We start from the raw sequence: 17,949 nt of genomic DNA on the forward strand, positions 1-17,949 counted from the left end.
AACCCCCACCCCCCATTAACCTCCGCACAAGGACATCTAACTATGAATTGAGGAAGCAAAGCAAAAGCACATGCTTCAATCAGGCACTGCATTAGTACATGTAAATACAGCACAAATATAATGCAAAATGTGTTTGTCATATGTTTCTTGTTTTAATGTGTTCTGTGTGTGTGTGTGTGTGTGTGTGTGTGTGTGTGTGTGTGTGTGTGTGTGTGTGTGTGTGTGTGTGTGTGTGTGTGTGTGTGTGTGTGTGTTTTTTTTTTTTTTCCCCCCCCGCCACCACCTTCACCATAAAAACAACAGGCTTCATTTGCATTAGCTTCCATCATGTTTCCTTAATTTATGATCCCTGCTCATTAAACTGCTGGATTCTTCAAAAGCTCGTCGTCATTCTCTCCCAAAAAAGCTCATAGTTTTGTATGCATGTGTACTGTGTGTCTCTAAGTGCCAGTTAAAAAGAGCTTTTTCCAGGGCGGCCTCTAGCTCACCCAGTAAGAGCGTTCACCCCATGTTGGCTGAGTCCTGTAGCGGCGTGGGTTGGAATCCGACCTGCTGCCATTTGCTGCGTGTCGTCATCCCCCATCTCTCTCACCCTTTCGTGCCTATCCACTGTCTCTATTACTAATGAAGGGAAAAGAAGTGGAACGTCGTGGACAGGGCCTGAAAATTAACACCCAACCACGTGCCAAATGCGGGTGAATTTTGCCATTGGCGGGTAAAACTGTCAATCTACCGGCCACCTTGGCAGCCATTGAGAATTGAAGATTCTCAATCAGAGTTGTTTTTTGCAAATCTGCCATTTGCTTGGATTTGAGCTAAAAATGTGGTGGCGCATTACTGGGGTGAAGAGGCCGGCTGAAACCAGCAACCAACAAAAAGATGAGGATGATTCAAAGAAAAGTAAAAGAAGACATTTTAGCAGTAGGCTACAGAACAAATATACTGCTGAGACGGTCATGTGTATGGCTCAGAGAAAGAGGTGGAGGAAGAGGAGTGTGTCTGCTCCTTTTTTGTGGACTCAGAGGAGCAGTCGGTCTATGATAACTGTCTCTGACAGGGGAAATCATTAAATAAAAAAATAAAAAATATGTTTGATAAGAGTCATTAATTACCGTATTTTCCGCACTATAAGGCGCATAAGCCTTTAATTTTCTCAAAAAACGACAGTGCGCCTTATAATCCGGAGCGCCTTATATATGGATCAACCTCTCGGATCACTGCCCCGTTGACGGGCCACTGCGTTGCTGTAACCTCGATAAAACTTCCACTCATTCGCGTTTTTATAACTTTAAAGCATTAAATATTAAAAATATACAGCCATGCAACACACCAATTGAAAGCTTAGCCTCTAATGATTAATTTAAGCCCACATATAAAGCATACAGTGATTTATAGCAGTTACACAACTGTTACAAAGTAAACAATTTACAATAAAACAATTCAGCCATAATCTGCGCGGTGTCGAGAGTGCATCCATACCTGATTTCGTTGTCCTTTCAGCAACAAAGTGGTATTTTGGCCAAAACTTGATTTTCATAAATCCACAAGAGTCCAAGGAAATGTAATATCCAAGCTTTATATTCCAAAACGATCTGTTCGCCTCACAATGTTGAAGTTTCTGGCCGAATCACACGAAAACGCAAAGCGTTTTCCATTTCCGCGCCTCAGTTCGCCGCTAGCTTCTCTGCCCAGCTTGCTACATGATCGAGGTGGGCGTCATCGTATTCCCTAGCTTCTAAGCTTTCGATTGGTAGCTCATATTAGCCAATCCGTTCAGGTTTGCCTCTGATATGGCCAATGGAAGCGGACAAGCCGATGACAACATGTCAGGACAGGTCCCCTGGGACGATCGCCATTTTCTCGGACCACTTAGATTTAAATGCTATAAGGAGGGAGTGAACAGAGTTGTCAGAACGCTTAATAAAATTTGACTTTATCTGACGGTTTTGTTGACATTCCCTTTAGCACAGCTCCATCTAGTGGATGCATAACGCAACCCCAGTCAAACGTTTGACTGCAGTATCTTCTATTCTATGCGCCTTATAATCCGGTGCACCCTATATATGAAAAAAGTTCTAAAATAGGCCATTCATTGAAGGTGCGCCTTATAATCCGGTGCGCCTTATAGTGCGGAAAATACGGTATATTGATTTTGTTAATAAGTTGACAGCACTTAAATGTGTATTCTTAACAAATTCAAGAACGATGCTTGTGCATTTCCTGTATTTCACCTTTATGAGGCAAACAAATCGGCTGGTAAAAAGCCTGTGTGGCTAGTGGATTTTAAAATCCACAGTGGCCGGTGCCCTAAAAGTTAACTTCAGTCCCTGGTCATGGATATAGACTAGATATGAGTTGTATTTCCTGCCGCCACTAGGGGCGCTATTTTATGAAATACTCCTGTGGGTCCTATGAAAGGGTCGGGAACAACCCATATTGTCGTATCGTTTGGAGGACTTGAATGTTGAATGTAACATAACGCCAAATTTTATTTCTGTAGCTGTTGACGTAACATGGCTTAATGACATGACATTTTGTTTACTATCATGTACGTTTCTTAGTTTTCTGTGTAATCCGTGTAGGCCAACTGGCTGAAATTATGTTTGAATCTGATATGTTTTTGTGTTATATTGTGTAATACATTGTGAATGGTCATGGAAATGTTATTTTGGGTCATAGATATGTGTGGGAACCCTGGACTGGGGTGGAACTTATTTTTCCATCTATCCATCAGAATCTCTGCCGGTAGAGGCCAAGGTGCCCTGGTTAAAACAGGCCCACGAACTGGAGGAGCAGCATACTGCTACAGAGGAGCCCACGTAAGTACATACACACACACACACACACACACACACACACACACACACACACAGACAGACATGCACACACACACACACACACACACACACATACATTTCCCTCAATTTTTAAAGTCCTAATGGTGTGCTCCCTTTTGCTTCTCTGAGGAGCTGCATATTACTGACCATGAATGCGTTTTGTTCAACCTGTCTTTTAAAGGGGTGATAGAATGATTATATAGGGTATTTCACACTGTTCCTTATGGTCTCCTAATGGGGTATGTAACATTGGTTGGGCTGAAAATGGCCTGGTTGATATTTTATTGGCCCTTATGCATCCCTGTGTTTTGGCCCTATTTGTAACAAGAGCTTTTCTTCCAAATATGGTATGGTCATGAATATTTAGATGAGCTGCGCGCTGATTGGTTGAGCGACTTGCCAATACGCCATATTAGAGACGCCGCTGATTGGTTGAGCGAATCCCCAATACACATACATTAGAGAAGCGACAGAATCTCATATTCCAGACACTGCAATGTTTCATTACCAAATTCACTTCTGAGACTTTTAAAGCGGAAATCAACTATATAAAGCTGAAATATGGGCCGTTTTACAAAATTTGATGGCTAATTGCAAATTTGGTAAGACGTGTCGGACTTTAGGAGCTCCACAAAGTCTGGCGAAAGCGGCAGCCTGCTGGGCTCCATACCCAGGGCAAAGTCACCCTTTGTGGATACTGCACTATCGGGGCTCCGCGGCCAGCTGCCGGCATAACTATAATATATTTACGGTTTGAATTTCGTCACGCCACTTTGATTTTAAGGCATTTTTATGAAGCGTGAGGCGTCTTTGTAGGACGAGCACCTGCTTGCAATATGTCCCATTCATTACAATGGGGAAATACCGCGCAGCTAGCTACACTGTCGCCATAACTAAATTATATTTACAGTTTGAATTTCGCGTCTCGCCACTTATATAACATCATTCCCCAATGTCTTATAAAGCTAACCGTTGTGTCCGATTTGATTTTAAGGCATTTTTCGGACCGTGGCGTCTTTGTAGAACGAGCAGCTGCTTGCTATATGTCCCATTCATTACAATGGGGAAATATCGCAGCTTGCTCACTTCGCATAACTAAAGTATATTTACAGTTTGAATTTCGTCACGGCATGAATATTACAGGTTCCTCAAGGTCTTACAAAGCTTAGCTAACACTTGTCCGATTTCGGATTTCAATTGAATGTATTTTTGTGAATGTCAGAGTTAGGAGGAGGCTAGCTAGCTCTCATTGATGGACTCCATCTCACCGCGGCTCTAACAATGAGACTCGCAGCCAAAGAGGCTTTATTTCCCCGACTGTTTGTTTAAATAACTCAACACACATACCCATTATAAGATTTACTGGAACCTGCGGGCTGCGGTAAAAGATTGCGGGCGTAACAAGCTCGCTGACACTGCGGTCAGGGCGGCGATGTAGCAACCCAGGCAGCACCAACACCGGCACTAAACTCCGACACATAGTCGGAGAAAATTTGCAATTAGCCATCCTTTTTTACGTAGCGGCCCATATTTGAGCTTTATATGGTTGATTTCTCGCATAAAAAAGTTTCAGAAGTGAATTTTGTAATGGAATAGCAGAGATCTGCATGACCTAGCTAGATTCAGAAGACTACCTGATCTCAGGTCAGTTGTGTAGCCTATGTAAATGTTGGGGCGTGACTGTTCTCTTAAGGTTCCGGATTTTGAGATGCTTGCGTAAGCAACTCAGCTTTGTTGGGATTCGCCCGTTTTCAGCGGCACTTTCAAAATATGAGATTTTCATAGTAAAGGGGTGTCAGTGGGACTTTGAGCTTCTATGTATGTCCTATTTACCCACCGAACTGTCGTTATTCAACTATGACAGGGTAAAATCGGTTTTGCATTCTATCACCCCTTTAATATAGATTTACTGCCCAGTAAACATGTAAGCTGTTCTCGCATTTTAAATCGCTTCTCAGCTGAGAAGTTTTCTGCAGCTTTTGACCAAAGCATGTCTTCTCATGCTGATATTAATTGTCTGGTCCACTCCTTTAACACATATTGCTCATCAGTTGTGGATAAAGTGGCTCCAAGTAAAATACGACGTGTTTCCTCCGTCAACTCATCCCAATGGCTAAATGACTTCCTTCGCTCTTTCCGGCGTACATGTCGGAGTGCGGAACAACAGTGGAAATCCTCCAAGCTGCATGTTCACCGGCTGTATAACAAAGACCTTTTGACTGAATACAACAACATCGTTAAGGAGGCAAGGACATCTTACTTTGCTAACCTTATTTCTTCCAGTAAATGTAATCCTGAAGTCCTTTTTGAAACCATCAACAATATTGTCAATCCTGCTCCTCCTGAAGTGCCAGTGTTTTCAAATAAGGACTGCAGTGACTTTCTCTATGTCTTTATAAATAAAATTAGTGATGTCAGAAATCGCTACAAGAACTCACTGATCTGGTTAGCAGTATGAAATCTTCCTCGAACCCAGAAGATTACCAACTTCCTTGTTTAAAAATGTTCTTGGGTCTGTGAGTACTTGGGTTCTCTCTATACTCAACAGCTCTCTGAAATCTGGTTGTGTCCCTTCGTATTTTAAACATGAAGTTGTTCAGCCACTACTGAAGAAAACCAAACTGGATACATCAATTCCTGCAAATTATAGGCCCAAGATTTTAGAAAAAGTTGTTGCTAAACAGCTCACTGCTGTCTTGAATACACACAACAAATTTCAATCTGGCTTCCATCAGAAAAACTCAACAGAAACCGCTCTTCTTAGAGTGTCCAACGATTTATTAATGTCCTCTGACATGGGTGAATGCTCGGTTTTGGTGCTGCTGTACCTTAGCGCAGCTTTTGGTACAGTGAATCACGACATCTTGCTTGAAAGACTTAAGCACTGGGTTGGCATCTCAGGAAGTGCCCTGGATTGGTTCATCTCTTATCTTTCAGATTGAAGTTTTTCTGTGTCACTTGGTCTCTGTTGTTCAGAAACTGCTGCCTTTTCCTGTGGGGTGCCTCAGGGTTCTATGTTAAGTCCGATTTTATTTGCATTGTATATGCTTCCCCTGGGACATATAATTAGCCAATTTGGAGGTATCCGTTAATTCAATTCAATTCAATTTTATTTATAGTATCAAATCATAACATAAGTTATCTCGAGACACTTTACAGATAGAGTAGGTCTAGACCACACTCTATAATTTACAAAGCCCCAACAATTCCAACAATTCCAGTAATTCCCTCAAGAGCAAGCAGTGCGACAGTGGCGAGGAAAAACTCCCTCTTGGGAAGAAACCTCGGACAGACCCAGGCTCTTGGTAGGCGGTGTCTGACGAGCCGGTTGGGGGTGTGATGAACAGTGGCGATAGTAGTCACATTAATAATGGAACAGTGACTGGATGTAGCGGGAAGCTGCAGGGTTCAGCAGGACGCAGCATGACATTGCAGGGCATCGCTGAGCTCAGCAGGGAGTGCAGCAGGACCACGGCGACAGCTGCAACCAGGGTCTTGGTGCCAACGTTCTCCAAGGAAATACGCTGGGGGAAAAAAAAGCATAAGGACTCCGGGGAGTAAACTCCCCAGAAGCTAGGATTAGTAACAAGCATTTCTGGGACGGGCTGCACACAAATAGTAATAGTAATAGTAACAGTAATAGAAACAGTAATAGAATAGAAAGTAATAGAAAGGGAGAGGAGATGTCATCTGCATAGAAGTTATCACTTCTATGCAGATGACATCCAGCTGTATGTCTCTTTTAACCCGGAAGAGACTGACAAAGTGTTGGAATTGCTTACATGTTTGACTTCCATCAAGGACTGGCTGGCAAACAACTTCCTACAGTTTAATGAAGATAAGACCAAAGTCCTTATAGTTGCTCCGGACACTACAGCTTCCAAGGTTATTCAGTTTTTTGGGTCCCTTTCTTCAGCAGTATAGTCCAAACTGAGAAATCTTGGTGTTATATTTAATCATAACATGTATTTTGATCAACATATCAAACAATGCACATGTTTCTTTCAATTAAGAAACATTGCCAAACTTAGAGCTGTTGTTTCCCATTCTGAGCATGAGATGATCATTCATGGTTTTATATCATCCCGGCTTGATTACTGCAACTCCATTTTCACCTTTTTCAGCAAGTCGTCCCAGGACTGTCTACAAATGGTCCAGAACCCTGCTGCAAGGCTGTTGACCAGGTCTAGCAGGATGTCGCATATCACTCCAATTTTATACTCATTACATTGGCTTCCGATCAAGTTCAGGATCCAATTTAAAGTTCTTGTTCTGACTTATAAAGCTTTGCATGGTTATGCACTTGTTTAAATCTCAGAACTGCACTCGCTTAAAAACTAAAGCTGACCGTTTGACCTTTTTAAGCGGTGGCTCCAAACCTGTGGAACGCCCTTCCTATTGTCTTACATTCTGCAGTCTCTGTTGAAGCGTTTAAAAAGCAGCTGAAGACGCACTTGTTTAAATTCACTTCTGACTCATGTTTGTAACTTTGGGTTTTAGGTTTTAATCTTTTAAATGATTTTCATTGGTCTTTCAATTATTTTTTCCTTGCATATTTTCTGTTAGATCTTACTGTATTTTTACAAATGTTTATCATGTGAAGCACTTTCTGACTTTGTCTGTAGAAGGTGCTATATCAAATAAACGTATTATTATATTATTATTATTCCTGCCTGCTGCTCTGTTTCCGGTCAGCTCTGATAGGCTCCCTAGGATCCATCAGCTCTCAGAGCTCACACACACACACACACACACCTCAAACACTTTGCACACACACCTCAAACACTTTGCACATACACCTGCAGCCGGTCCTAGCAAATCTTCATCACATGCAGCCAAGCAAATGTGATGTAAGCCACGTTAATTTGATGAGCACATGAAGCTCAGCTCTAGGACCGTACTCACTCTGCATGCTTGTACACATTGTATTAAAATGGAATATTCCAGCAGAAATCATGACTAGCAAAACAACACCCCTGTAGGTTTAAAAGATGGCTCTGAAAAGCGTGTAGCTTGAATTTCAGAGGCGGCCCTTAACAGAAAAAGATATGCGTTGGCCGCTTGGTAAAACAATTGAAATAATTTGTGTACGTTTTCTTGACAGGCAACCACTTGTGTGTAATTTATTTATTTTATTTTATTTATTTGACAGGGACATTGCACAACAAATGTGTTGCACAGACCAGAGATAGCTACAACCTAATTTTCATCTGTAGTCCGTGGGCAGAGGCAAAGTGACAGCAGGTATATACAGTAGATGATGAGCATTCCTACTAATAAGTTCATTCACAATATAAAATACAGATAAAATACAAATACAGCACATACACAAGGATCACCTCAACAGACATGCAATTTCAATGTACAATTATTACAGTTTTTTTTTTGTTGTTGCTTTTATTATTGCCTACCTAAAATTTTAACAGTACCCTAGTTTACCAGTTTTGTATTAATGATCACAAATCTGACCGTCTTTCAACCACTTCTTGAGGTTAACTTTAAACTGTTGCAAAGTAACACTCTCAAACAACAACTGGCAACAAATTCCACATCCTTGCGGCTTTCACAGAAAAGCAGTTCTGCCCAAAAGTAGAGGACCTAAAGTTAACATAACAATCTCCTCTGGAAGAGGCTCGCGTAGTTCTAATACCTGCCTCTTGACAAGGTTTCACAAACTTTCTCAGGGGCTGTGGGGCCAAATTATGAAGAATCTTGTATACTAAACTGACATTTGAAAACACAACGAAATTGTCAAACATTAATAATTTATATTTCTTCACAATGTTACAGTAGTGGTATGAAAAAGGTTTTTTATCTAAAATTTTAAGTGCCTACTTGTACAAGCTTTGAAGCGGCTGTAACGCAGAATTGGTTGAAAGAGTACAATTCGTGATGCAGTAAGTAAGATGAGAAAATATCATTGCATGCATATAAAGCTTAGCAGCATCTGTGCTCATTTGAGGACGAATATATCTAAACTGTAATAAATTAAATTTTACAGTTTTTATCAATTTTGAAATATGCTTTTTAAACGATAGTGTCCTATCCAACACTACGCCTAAATACTTGACCGACTCAACTTCCTGAATCCTGAAGAACATGCTGACTGTTTTACTAAAATTGAATGTCAAGCATGATTGTCCCATCCAATCTGAGATTTTTTCCATCGCTCCCTGGAGCACAGCTGCTGCTTTTTGACCTGATTTTGCATGGACATATATCACCGCGTCATCGGCATACATTTGTACATGAACGTCAGGACAGATAGCTGGAAGATCATTTATAAAAACACTGAACAAAAGAGGGACTGGAAGCAAATATAGAACTAGCATAACATACTGCAAAACCTCATAAGTTATTACAATTACATTTCACAGGAATTGTACCTTGTACTATTTCATGTGACATTGATTGATTGATTGATTGATTGATTGCCTGACTGACTGACTGACTGACTGACTGACTGACTGGTTGGTTGATTGATCAGAGAGAAAGCAAAGCAAAATTTCACCTTGTGAAATTTTTACAAGTGTGACCATCGGACCTGTTGTGTTTATTGGCCCCAAACAGCCAACGTACGAACTGTACAGCTCTGTGAGTTAGGGGGCTTTCACACCTACTTTGTTTGGTCCGGACTTTCGGATTTTTCAGTTTGATCCGAACCAAAATTACAGGTGTGAAACCTCCCCCCAGACCACGGTCCGGACCAAACAGACGAAACTTGGTCCGACCAAAAGAGGTAGTCTCAGTCCGGATCAAACTGAACCAAACCACCAAAACAATCCCATCTGTAGTACATTCTGTGATGTTAATCTGTGATTACTGTAAATCTTGTGGTGCTCTTTGGCTACCAAATGCAAAACATATGTTGACCAAAAACGTGTTGGTTTCAAATGCTATGGCTCTTTCAGTATACAGCATGTTGTCTACCTGTGTGTTCAGATTCGTCCCGGGGCCCTGGTCACCCTGCAGCACCACCTGCGGGCCTGGCAGGCAAACTCGGGAGGTGAAGTGCCAGGTGCTCCTTTCATTCACCAAGACGGAAGTGGACCTTCCAGAGGAGGAGTGTGGCGAAGACAGACCACGGCTGGAGAGGCCGTGCAACCAGGGGCCATGTGCCAAAGTCCCAGGTGTCTCCGCGGTCCTCCAGGACCATGAGGCCCCTTACATGCAGACAGAGGAAGTGTTCAGCTGGGACTACCGGGGCTTCACTGCCTGCTCAGCCACATGTGCTGCTGGTGAGCTTTCTGAAAGGGATGTCAGCCGTGTAAACAGGGTTTCCGCAGGGTCTTTTAGGCCTTAAAAAGTCTTAAATTTAAGTATTGTGTTCTGGGTCTTAAATCATTTTCAACAGGTCTTAATTTTCCTACGTCAATGTAACGTTACCTCATTGAAATGTTCCTGAAATGTTTTTTGTAAATCTGTGGTGTTGTAGTTCTTTCTGTCGCTAGTCCAAATATAATTCGCTGTATTATGACTACAAATGAGACCAACATGCAGCCAATCTAGACACCAGTCCTATAATGCCAATGATGAAATCGGACGAGTTTCCGGACTCTGACATCTGACTTGTTTTAATGTTGTGATATAGATCCTAAATTTCATTCATAATGGTCTTAAAAAGTCTTACATTTGACTTGGTGAAACCTGTAGAAACCCTGGTAAATGCCCTGGAGTCTTTTTGTCCTTTCACGTCTAACTGGTTTGTGTCTCTGTCCTCTGCCCAGGGAAGCAGACAGCAGTTGTGAGGTGTGTTAACAGGAAGCAGGGTGAAGAGGTGGAGGACTCTATGTGTGATTCATCCAGCAGGCCACCAGTGATGATCCGTATCTGTAATCCTGAGCCATGCCCCCCCAGGTGAGAGAGCACCAGCAACGATCACACTACAAGGTGTGGGGGGGGGGGGGAGACAGGTCTCCCTGTTCTTGTGCTTAGTTTAACTTTGAGCTCTGTATCACACGAATACTAGTGTTTGATACAAGGAGATTTCAAGTGAGCCAGGCTAATGACCTGACTAAACTGACTAATGGCCATTTAAACTGATCATGTTGATGTAGCACTACCTATTGGTGAAAAGACTTAGTAGGAAAATGGTATGGCAATAGGGAATTTATATTTATATATATATATATATATATATATATATATATATATATATATATATATATATATAGGGCTGTCAACATTAACACGATAATAACTTTTAAAGCTTTAGTTTCGTTGTTTCATTCAAGCCATTGCCAAATGAGTTGATACAAAGCTAATTAAGACTATCAGCTCCACACAACTCTCCCTGTATTTCTCAGTATGGCTGTGTTCAGAAAATGGTGTGGTCTGGTGACTTTCACGTGCAGAAACTCGAGTGAAGATAATTACCTTTTCTGAAGAGTCCATCATGTTTTTTCAATCCTCTGTGTCCTCCTTGGTTACTAGCAATATCCAAAACCATTTTTTATAACGATTCCGATACCTGAACTTGCGTATCGGCCAATACCGAGTACCGAGCTGATGTCAGCCAGTGTGTCATATATTTTATGTTGGGGAAACTGCAGCTCTTTTATTGGAATAATATTTATTGGAATCAGGGCTCTCAAGTTTTGAATAGAGTTCAGAGTGAGATTTTGGCAGCAGAGTCTGATCTGATAAATGACACATAAATTCGTGCAACCGGACCTAAAATGCCCAATGGTAATGCCGCGGTTGGTGGCAGGGCGTTCTGAACTCTATGGGGAACTCACTTGATTCCTCTACCTGTTCCACTGTTTAAAAAATAGCGGCACAACTTGGTGGGTTTTATCCTGGTAATTTCTCTGCGTGAGAAATACAAGGTGTGGCGTGTGAGCGTGTGAACGGGTTGAAATGCATGTGTCTCACGCCCAATGCGTGAGACTTGAGAGCCCTGTAACATGAATAAACGATACTAAACGTAACATGACTAAACTTGAATGGGTAAACTCGTCTGTGAACAGATGCATTCTAATCGGCGATGGTACAATAAAAACTATAACTCCCATAATTTCACGTAACTTCCCAACGACATCAAAAGTCTGTGTTTACCATCCATTGTTTTGATTGAGAGACCTCTTGCGGCAGAAAGTTACATTATTGTACGTTTAACAGCTGTATACTACTAACCCTATATGGATGTGATAGGATTTCTATCTTTGTTGTTAAACTCTTTGTAAAACATGATCAAATTCAAACAATGAATGCCATAGAACTTTATTTTATTATTCAGTTTGACAGTCATCATAATGGAAAAAGAACAAAAATAAACTACTTTAAAATAGATTTTCTTCGGGGCTAAATTACGTGGTATCGGATCTTTGCATTATCTCTAGTACTTGCCAGTACTGATACCAGCATTTTAGGCAGTATCGGAGGCTGTTCCGATATTGGTATCGGTATAAAAACCACACTTTTTTTGGCTGTCAGTTTACCTAACCTGCCCTAAATGACCTGTCACCTCTGTACCCAGGTCACTGTTGATGCTTTAAAATTTGAAACAGTTCAGAGTTGAGTTTCAAACTGTGTTGAGTTACAAAGCATCATCAGTAAACTGCCCATTGAGGCAAATTTGTGATTTGTGATATTGGACTATATAAATAAAATGGACTTGACTTGACTAAATTGGGTGGAAATTGAGGGTTGTGGTGGTACTATTGGATGCTGCACCAACAATCAGGGAGTGTATCTCGAAGTTTCAACTTTGTTTGCCAGCACTCGACGAGCAGGGAGCAGGAGCTCATGTTTCTTTCCACAACTTAATAAGATTTGAAAGACTTAATGAGATTTGAAAGAAGGGAGGAAAAATGCCCACGGACATCAAAGCTGAAGTCAGCGATCTAGACCCAGAAACCTGGAGATAAGCATCAGACAACCAAGTCCCTTAATGACTATTACAGTCCCTAGAATTAGAGGCAGTAATTTGTGACATACACACCAAGCAGGTGGTTCCAATATTTTCAGTTTACTCCTCTGTACATTGGGCTTCTTTAAAATAATCCTTCATGCCTTCTATATTTACAGAGAGCAGAAATGACCCACAACTTTTAAAACCCTTAAATCATTTTCCTGACCATGTTAAAATAACTTGGAAATGAAGTGCATTGATGAAGTTCAGAGGAAAACTAAACAGAGCAGCCTGCATGACTTTGAATAAACACTGGGATTATGTCTGGGAGTGCAGTCTGAGGGTTTGGGACCACTGCAAAGAGCTGCTTCTTTGTAGACTGATTTATATGCCATATTTGGCCATCCAAAACAAGTACCTTACTGAGTAAACACAATAAGACATGCAGTCAGGCCGAGGCTAGTGATGAAACACAAGTAGACTGTGTGGCCCCTGAGTACAGGGACGGGCTTACATAACAACACAAATGTACTGTATTTTTGGCTGAAAAGAAATATATGCATTATTAAGAAAACATGTTAGCTGAAAGAGAAATGTGCAGACTGTGTAACAGGCTTAGCAATGCTTATCCATGGCCCTGTGTACATTAACATAACCATGAACTTGTATCCGTGTTTTCATCTTCAACTTTGATCCCCTCACTGTGTGTTTTTATTTCATCAAAGGTAACTGGAACATTTTGGTCGCCTGAAAATGTCTTGTTTTTCCAGGGTTTCTGCGTGGTTTAAAAACTCTTAAAAAGTCTAAAATTTCAAAATTAAAATTTTAGGCCTTAAAAAGTCTTAAATTCACTGAAGTATTGTGTTCTAGGTCTTAAATCATTTTAGGTGTTATTTTTTGCTACGCCCATAAATGCTCAGTTTTTTTTTCATTCCGTGGTGTTGTAGTTCTATCTTTTGCTAGTCCAAATATAATTTAGCTGTATTACGACTACAAATGAGACCAACATGCAACTTATATTGCAGCCAATCAGCTTTCATGTGATTGGCTCGAGTCTCTTTCAGATTGTACCACAGAGATAAAACAGATGTTATTCTTCAGCTATGGGGAAGTACAAGTTTACTTACTTAAAAAAACTGAATTCAGGGCTTAGTTGATGTTGTGATAAAGGTCTTACATTTCATTCAAAATTGTCTGAAATAGGTCTTAAAAAGTCTTTTTGACTTGGTGAAACCTGTGGGAACTCTTCTGCCAACCAGAAACCAAAAATCAACACAAAAAACAAGATGGCGACGGCCAAATTGCCAAACTCAATGCTTCAAAACAGCAATCCACAAACCAATGGGTGACTTCACTAATGCTACGTCCATTACTTTTGCAGTCCATGGTACAAACTTAACAAAGGAAACTGCAGTGTGCATGTAGTAGGTAAAATGTTTGTTTTTTTACAATGTGGATATTTTTCATATTGTGCAAAAAGAAATATTTGAGTAAATAGAATTAATGTAATAGATTACACAGCCATATAAAACATTATTCTTAATTCGTCACATACACACAGTACAATGTAGTGAAATTGAATTACTGCATTAAAGCTTTAGTGCGTAACTTTTTGATATTAATGAAGGTCCGTTACATTCAAGCCATTGCCAAATGAGCTGCTACAAAGCTAATTAAGACTATCAGCTCCACACAATTCTCTGTATTTCTCAGTATGGCTATGTTCAGAAGATTGTGGCGTCGAGTGAAGATAATTACCTCTTCTGAAGAGTCCATCATGTTGTTTTAATCCTCTGTGTCCTCCTTGGTTACAAGTTATTGTGTGGAGGTGGGGGTGGGGGTGGTGCCTGATCACGTAAGGCTTGTATCATGTGGACGCGCCAACAGTTTTGTTGTCATTACTTAGAATTCCTCATGGGGTCGACAGAAACTATGCACTATAGCTTTTACCCATTCTAAGTAGTAGGAGCAGTGAACAGCTAATAGCATCCGGGGAGCAACTTGGGGTTCAGGGTCTGGCTCAGGGACACTTTGACGTGTGGCTGGAGGAGCCTGGGATCCAACCGCCAATACAATCAACTATAAATGCCTTTTTTATCTGTGAAAGAGGGAGAAGGTAAGGTGTTCGGTAGCTCGGATGTAGTTGCTGAACACCAGTGATTCAATTATTACTTGGACAGACGCCTGGCTTTTCAAACTTTCCAGCTCTGGAGTCCAGAGTTTGAGTTTAGGTGGATTTACCCACCTCTGTCCCCCTAATGAATAGCCTGCCCGGTCAAATTGGGGGCCAGCAGGCAGGTCAGTGGGTGTATTAGCGGCAGCAGATTTCCAACTTATTTTGGCCCTTTGGCCCTCTGGCAGAACTGGAGACACAGGCTGGATTCTCCTACTGCTCTGGGAAAAGGATTACCATGCAGCTAATAATACACAGCTCCTACATCAAGCTGCACACACAAGTGAGTGGCTGAAAACTGTATATGACTTTGATATAAGGCTTACTATGAATCTGGTAGAAAGTATTACTGCAGTCATTTTCAAACTCTGATCCTATTTTCCAAAATTCTTCCCTGATTGACACTGGCTAGAATGTCATCATTTGCTTTTCTACAACTACTGCTACTGGCTTCTTTCTGGCCTCGGTGCTGCAGCACAGTTGGCAAATAAGATCAGATGGATCTTCCAGAAATCCGTCTCTAAAGCAGCCAAAGCCCCTTGTCCCCTTTTCAACACACTGATTGCTCACTTTGATCTGAGACATAAAATTAAAAAGACATTGAAAGGAATTGAAAAGACATGTGGAAACTGATCAATCAAAAATCCGACAGTTCTAGTTAGTCTACTCTCCCTCAGTCAGCAGATGCCTGTCTGCATATGCCTCTATGTAACATAGTGCAAAGTGAGCTGTCAGTCATCTATAATAAGAAAAATCTGTTAAAAAAACAAACAGTTGATCTCATCTCTGATCTCTAATAAACTGGTAATAAACTGGTGGCGTGCAGTTTAAAAGACATGGGTGTTTAAAGGTCCCATGGCATGAAAATTTCACTTTATGAGTTTTTTTTTAACATTAATATGAGTTCCCCCAGCCTGCCTATGGTCCCCCAGTGGCTAGAAATGGCGATAGGTGTAAAGTTTGAAACGAACACTAGCCATGTTTCCATCCACACGTTTTTATGCGAATGAATCAATATCGAATGAAGAATCCCTTATGGAAACAATAAAATTTGATTGAATGTCATGAATTTGGAGATAAAGTTTGTATGTTCAATGTCATCAGATTTTCTCTTAATCTTGAAAAACGCTGATGGAAACATTTGCTTGATAAATACTGGATTGAGATTACGTTTTAGGTCATTTTATGGTTGCAACACGCCATAAAACTTTGGACTTTGGACTTTGAAATTTTAAGTCATGTCCGCCACATATTTCTGCTTTCTTTGCAGACACAGCGGGTGTCAACAAAGACAAAGACAAGAGACTTTTTTAATTTAATTTACAACGAAATTTAACGGCTATTTTAGATAGCAAAAATCTAAGAAATACCATCATTTTATAGTGATGTTTTGATATCAGCTGGCACATAAGCACTATTACAACTTGTAGAGTATTAATCATTGGTAGGGAGATGGCGTGATCCATTTTGTCTAGCAAAACTTTGTAAGTTTTAGCTTGAATGTTGTGCGATTCAGTGTGAAAATGAATGGAAACACCTTAAATTGTCTCAAATATATTCAGTATACCAATTTCCCCTTTTCAAAAAGGGGGACCAGAGGGTGTGTGCCAATTACAGGGGTATCACACTTCTCCCTTGTAAAGTTGAAACAAGCAGAAAGCTTGGTGAAAGTCTGTAAAGTCTACTCCAAGGTGCTGGAAAGGAGGGTTCGGCCGTTAGTCGAACCTCAGATTGAAGAGAAACAATGTGGATTCTGTCCTGGTCGTGGAACAAAGGATCCTGGAGGGAGCCTGGGAGTATGCCCATCCGGTCTACGTGTTTTTCGTGGATTTGGAGAAGGCGTATGACCAGGTTCCCCGGGAGATACTGTGGGAGGTGCTGCGGGACTATGGGGTGAGGGGGTCTCTTCTCAGGGCCATCCTATCTCTGTACGACCAAAGTGAGAGCTGTGTCCGGGTTCTCGGCAGTAAGTAGGACTCGTTTCAGGTGAGGGTTGTCCTCCGCCAGGGCTGCGCTCTGTCACCAATCCTGTTTGTAATATTTATGGACAGGATATCAAGGCGTAGTCGGGGTGGGGAGGGGTTGCAGTTCGGTGGGCTGGGGATCTCATCGCTGCTCTTTGCAGATGATGTGGTCCTGATGGCATCATCGGCCTGTGACCTTCAGTATTCACTGGATCGGTTCGCAGCCGAGTGTGAAGTGGCTGGGATGAGGATCAGCACCTCTAAATCTGAGGACATTGTTCTCAGCAGGAAACCGATGGAGTGCCTACTCCAGGTAGGGAATGAGTCCTTACCCCAAGTGAAGGAGTTTAAGTACCTTGGGGTTTTGTTCGCGAGTGAGGGGACAATGGAGCGGAAGATTGCGGGTGCGGTATTACATTCAATTTATCGCACCGTTGTGACGAAAAGAGAGCTGAGCCAGAAGGCAAAGCTCTCGATCTACCGGTCAGTTTTCGTTCACCTATGGTCATGAAGGCTGGATCATGACCGAAAGAACGAGATCCAGGGTACAAGTGGCCGAAATGGGTTTCCTCAGGAGGGTGGCTGGCGTCTCCCTTAGAGAGCTCAGTCATCCGTGAGGAGCTCGGAGTAGAGCCGCTGCTCCTTTGCGTCGAAAGGAGCCAGTTGAGGTGGTTCGGGCATCTGGTAAGATGCCCCCTGGGCGCCTCCCTAGGGAGGTGTTTCAGGCACGTCCAGCCGGGAGGAGGCCTCGGGGAAGACCCAGGACTACGTGGAAGGATTATATCTCAAACCTGGCCTGGGAACGCCTCAGGATCCCCCAGTCAGAGCTGGTTAATGTGGCTCGGGAAAGGGAAGTTTGGGGTCCCCTGCTGGAGCTGCTCCCCCCGCGACCCAACACCAGATAAGCGGACGAAGATGGATGGATGGATGGATGGAATTTGACCGCAAAACAGCAGTTGACGTCATTACACACAGGTTTTTATTTGCTTTAAAGCCGTTGGATGGAAACACACTTCCACCGGCTTTATTCACATGAATGTTTTTAGCAAACTTTAGATCATTCGATGGACAAGTGGATGGAAACACAGCTAGTGTTACAAAAAAAAAGGAAAAAAAAAAAGG

The 17,949-nt window shown here is 41.7% G+C and overlaps 1 protein-coding gene across 2 annotated transcripts in view; it reads left to right on the forward strand.

Annotated features, from left to right (window-relative positions):
• The window catches only part of adamtsl3 (ADAMTS-like 3), a 315,925-nt gene that overhangs the window by 242,660 nt on the left and 55,316 nt on the right, over positions 1-17,949 (forward strand). Inside the window, exons 15-17 of one of the 2 annotated variants that reach the window (XM_039794981.1) lie at positions 2,735-2,819; positions 9,780-10,075; positions 10,565-10,694. In XM_039794981.1, the coding sequence (XP_039650915.1) occupies positions 2,735-2,819; positions 9,780-10,075; positions 10,565-10,694 (511 nt within the window). Of the gene's footprint in view, positions 1-2,734; positions 2,824-9,779; positions 10,076-10,564; positions 10,695-17,949 lie in introns of those variants that run through there. The other variant, XM_039794983.1, reaches the window with a different exon arrangement.

This window comes from Perca fluviatilis, chromosome 3, assembly GCF_010015445.1.
Source record: "Perca fluviatilis chromosome 3, GENO_Pfluv_1.0, whole genome shotgun sequence".
Classification (NCBI taxonomy): Eukaryota; Metazoa; Chordata; class Actinopteri; order Perciformes; family Percidae; genus Perca; species Perca fluviatilis.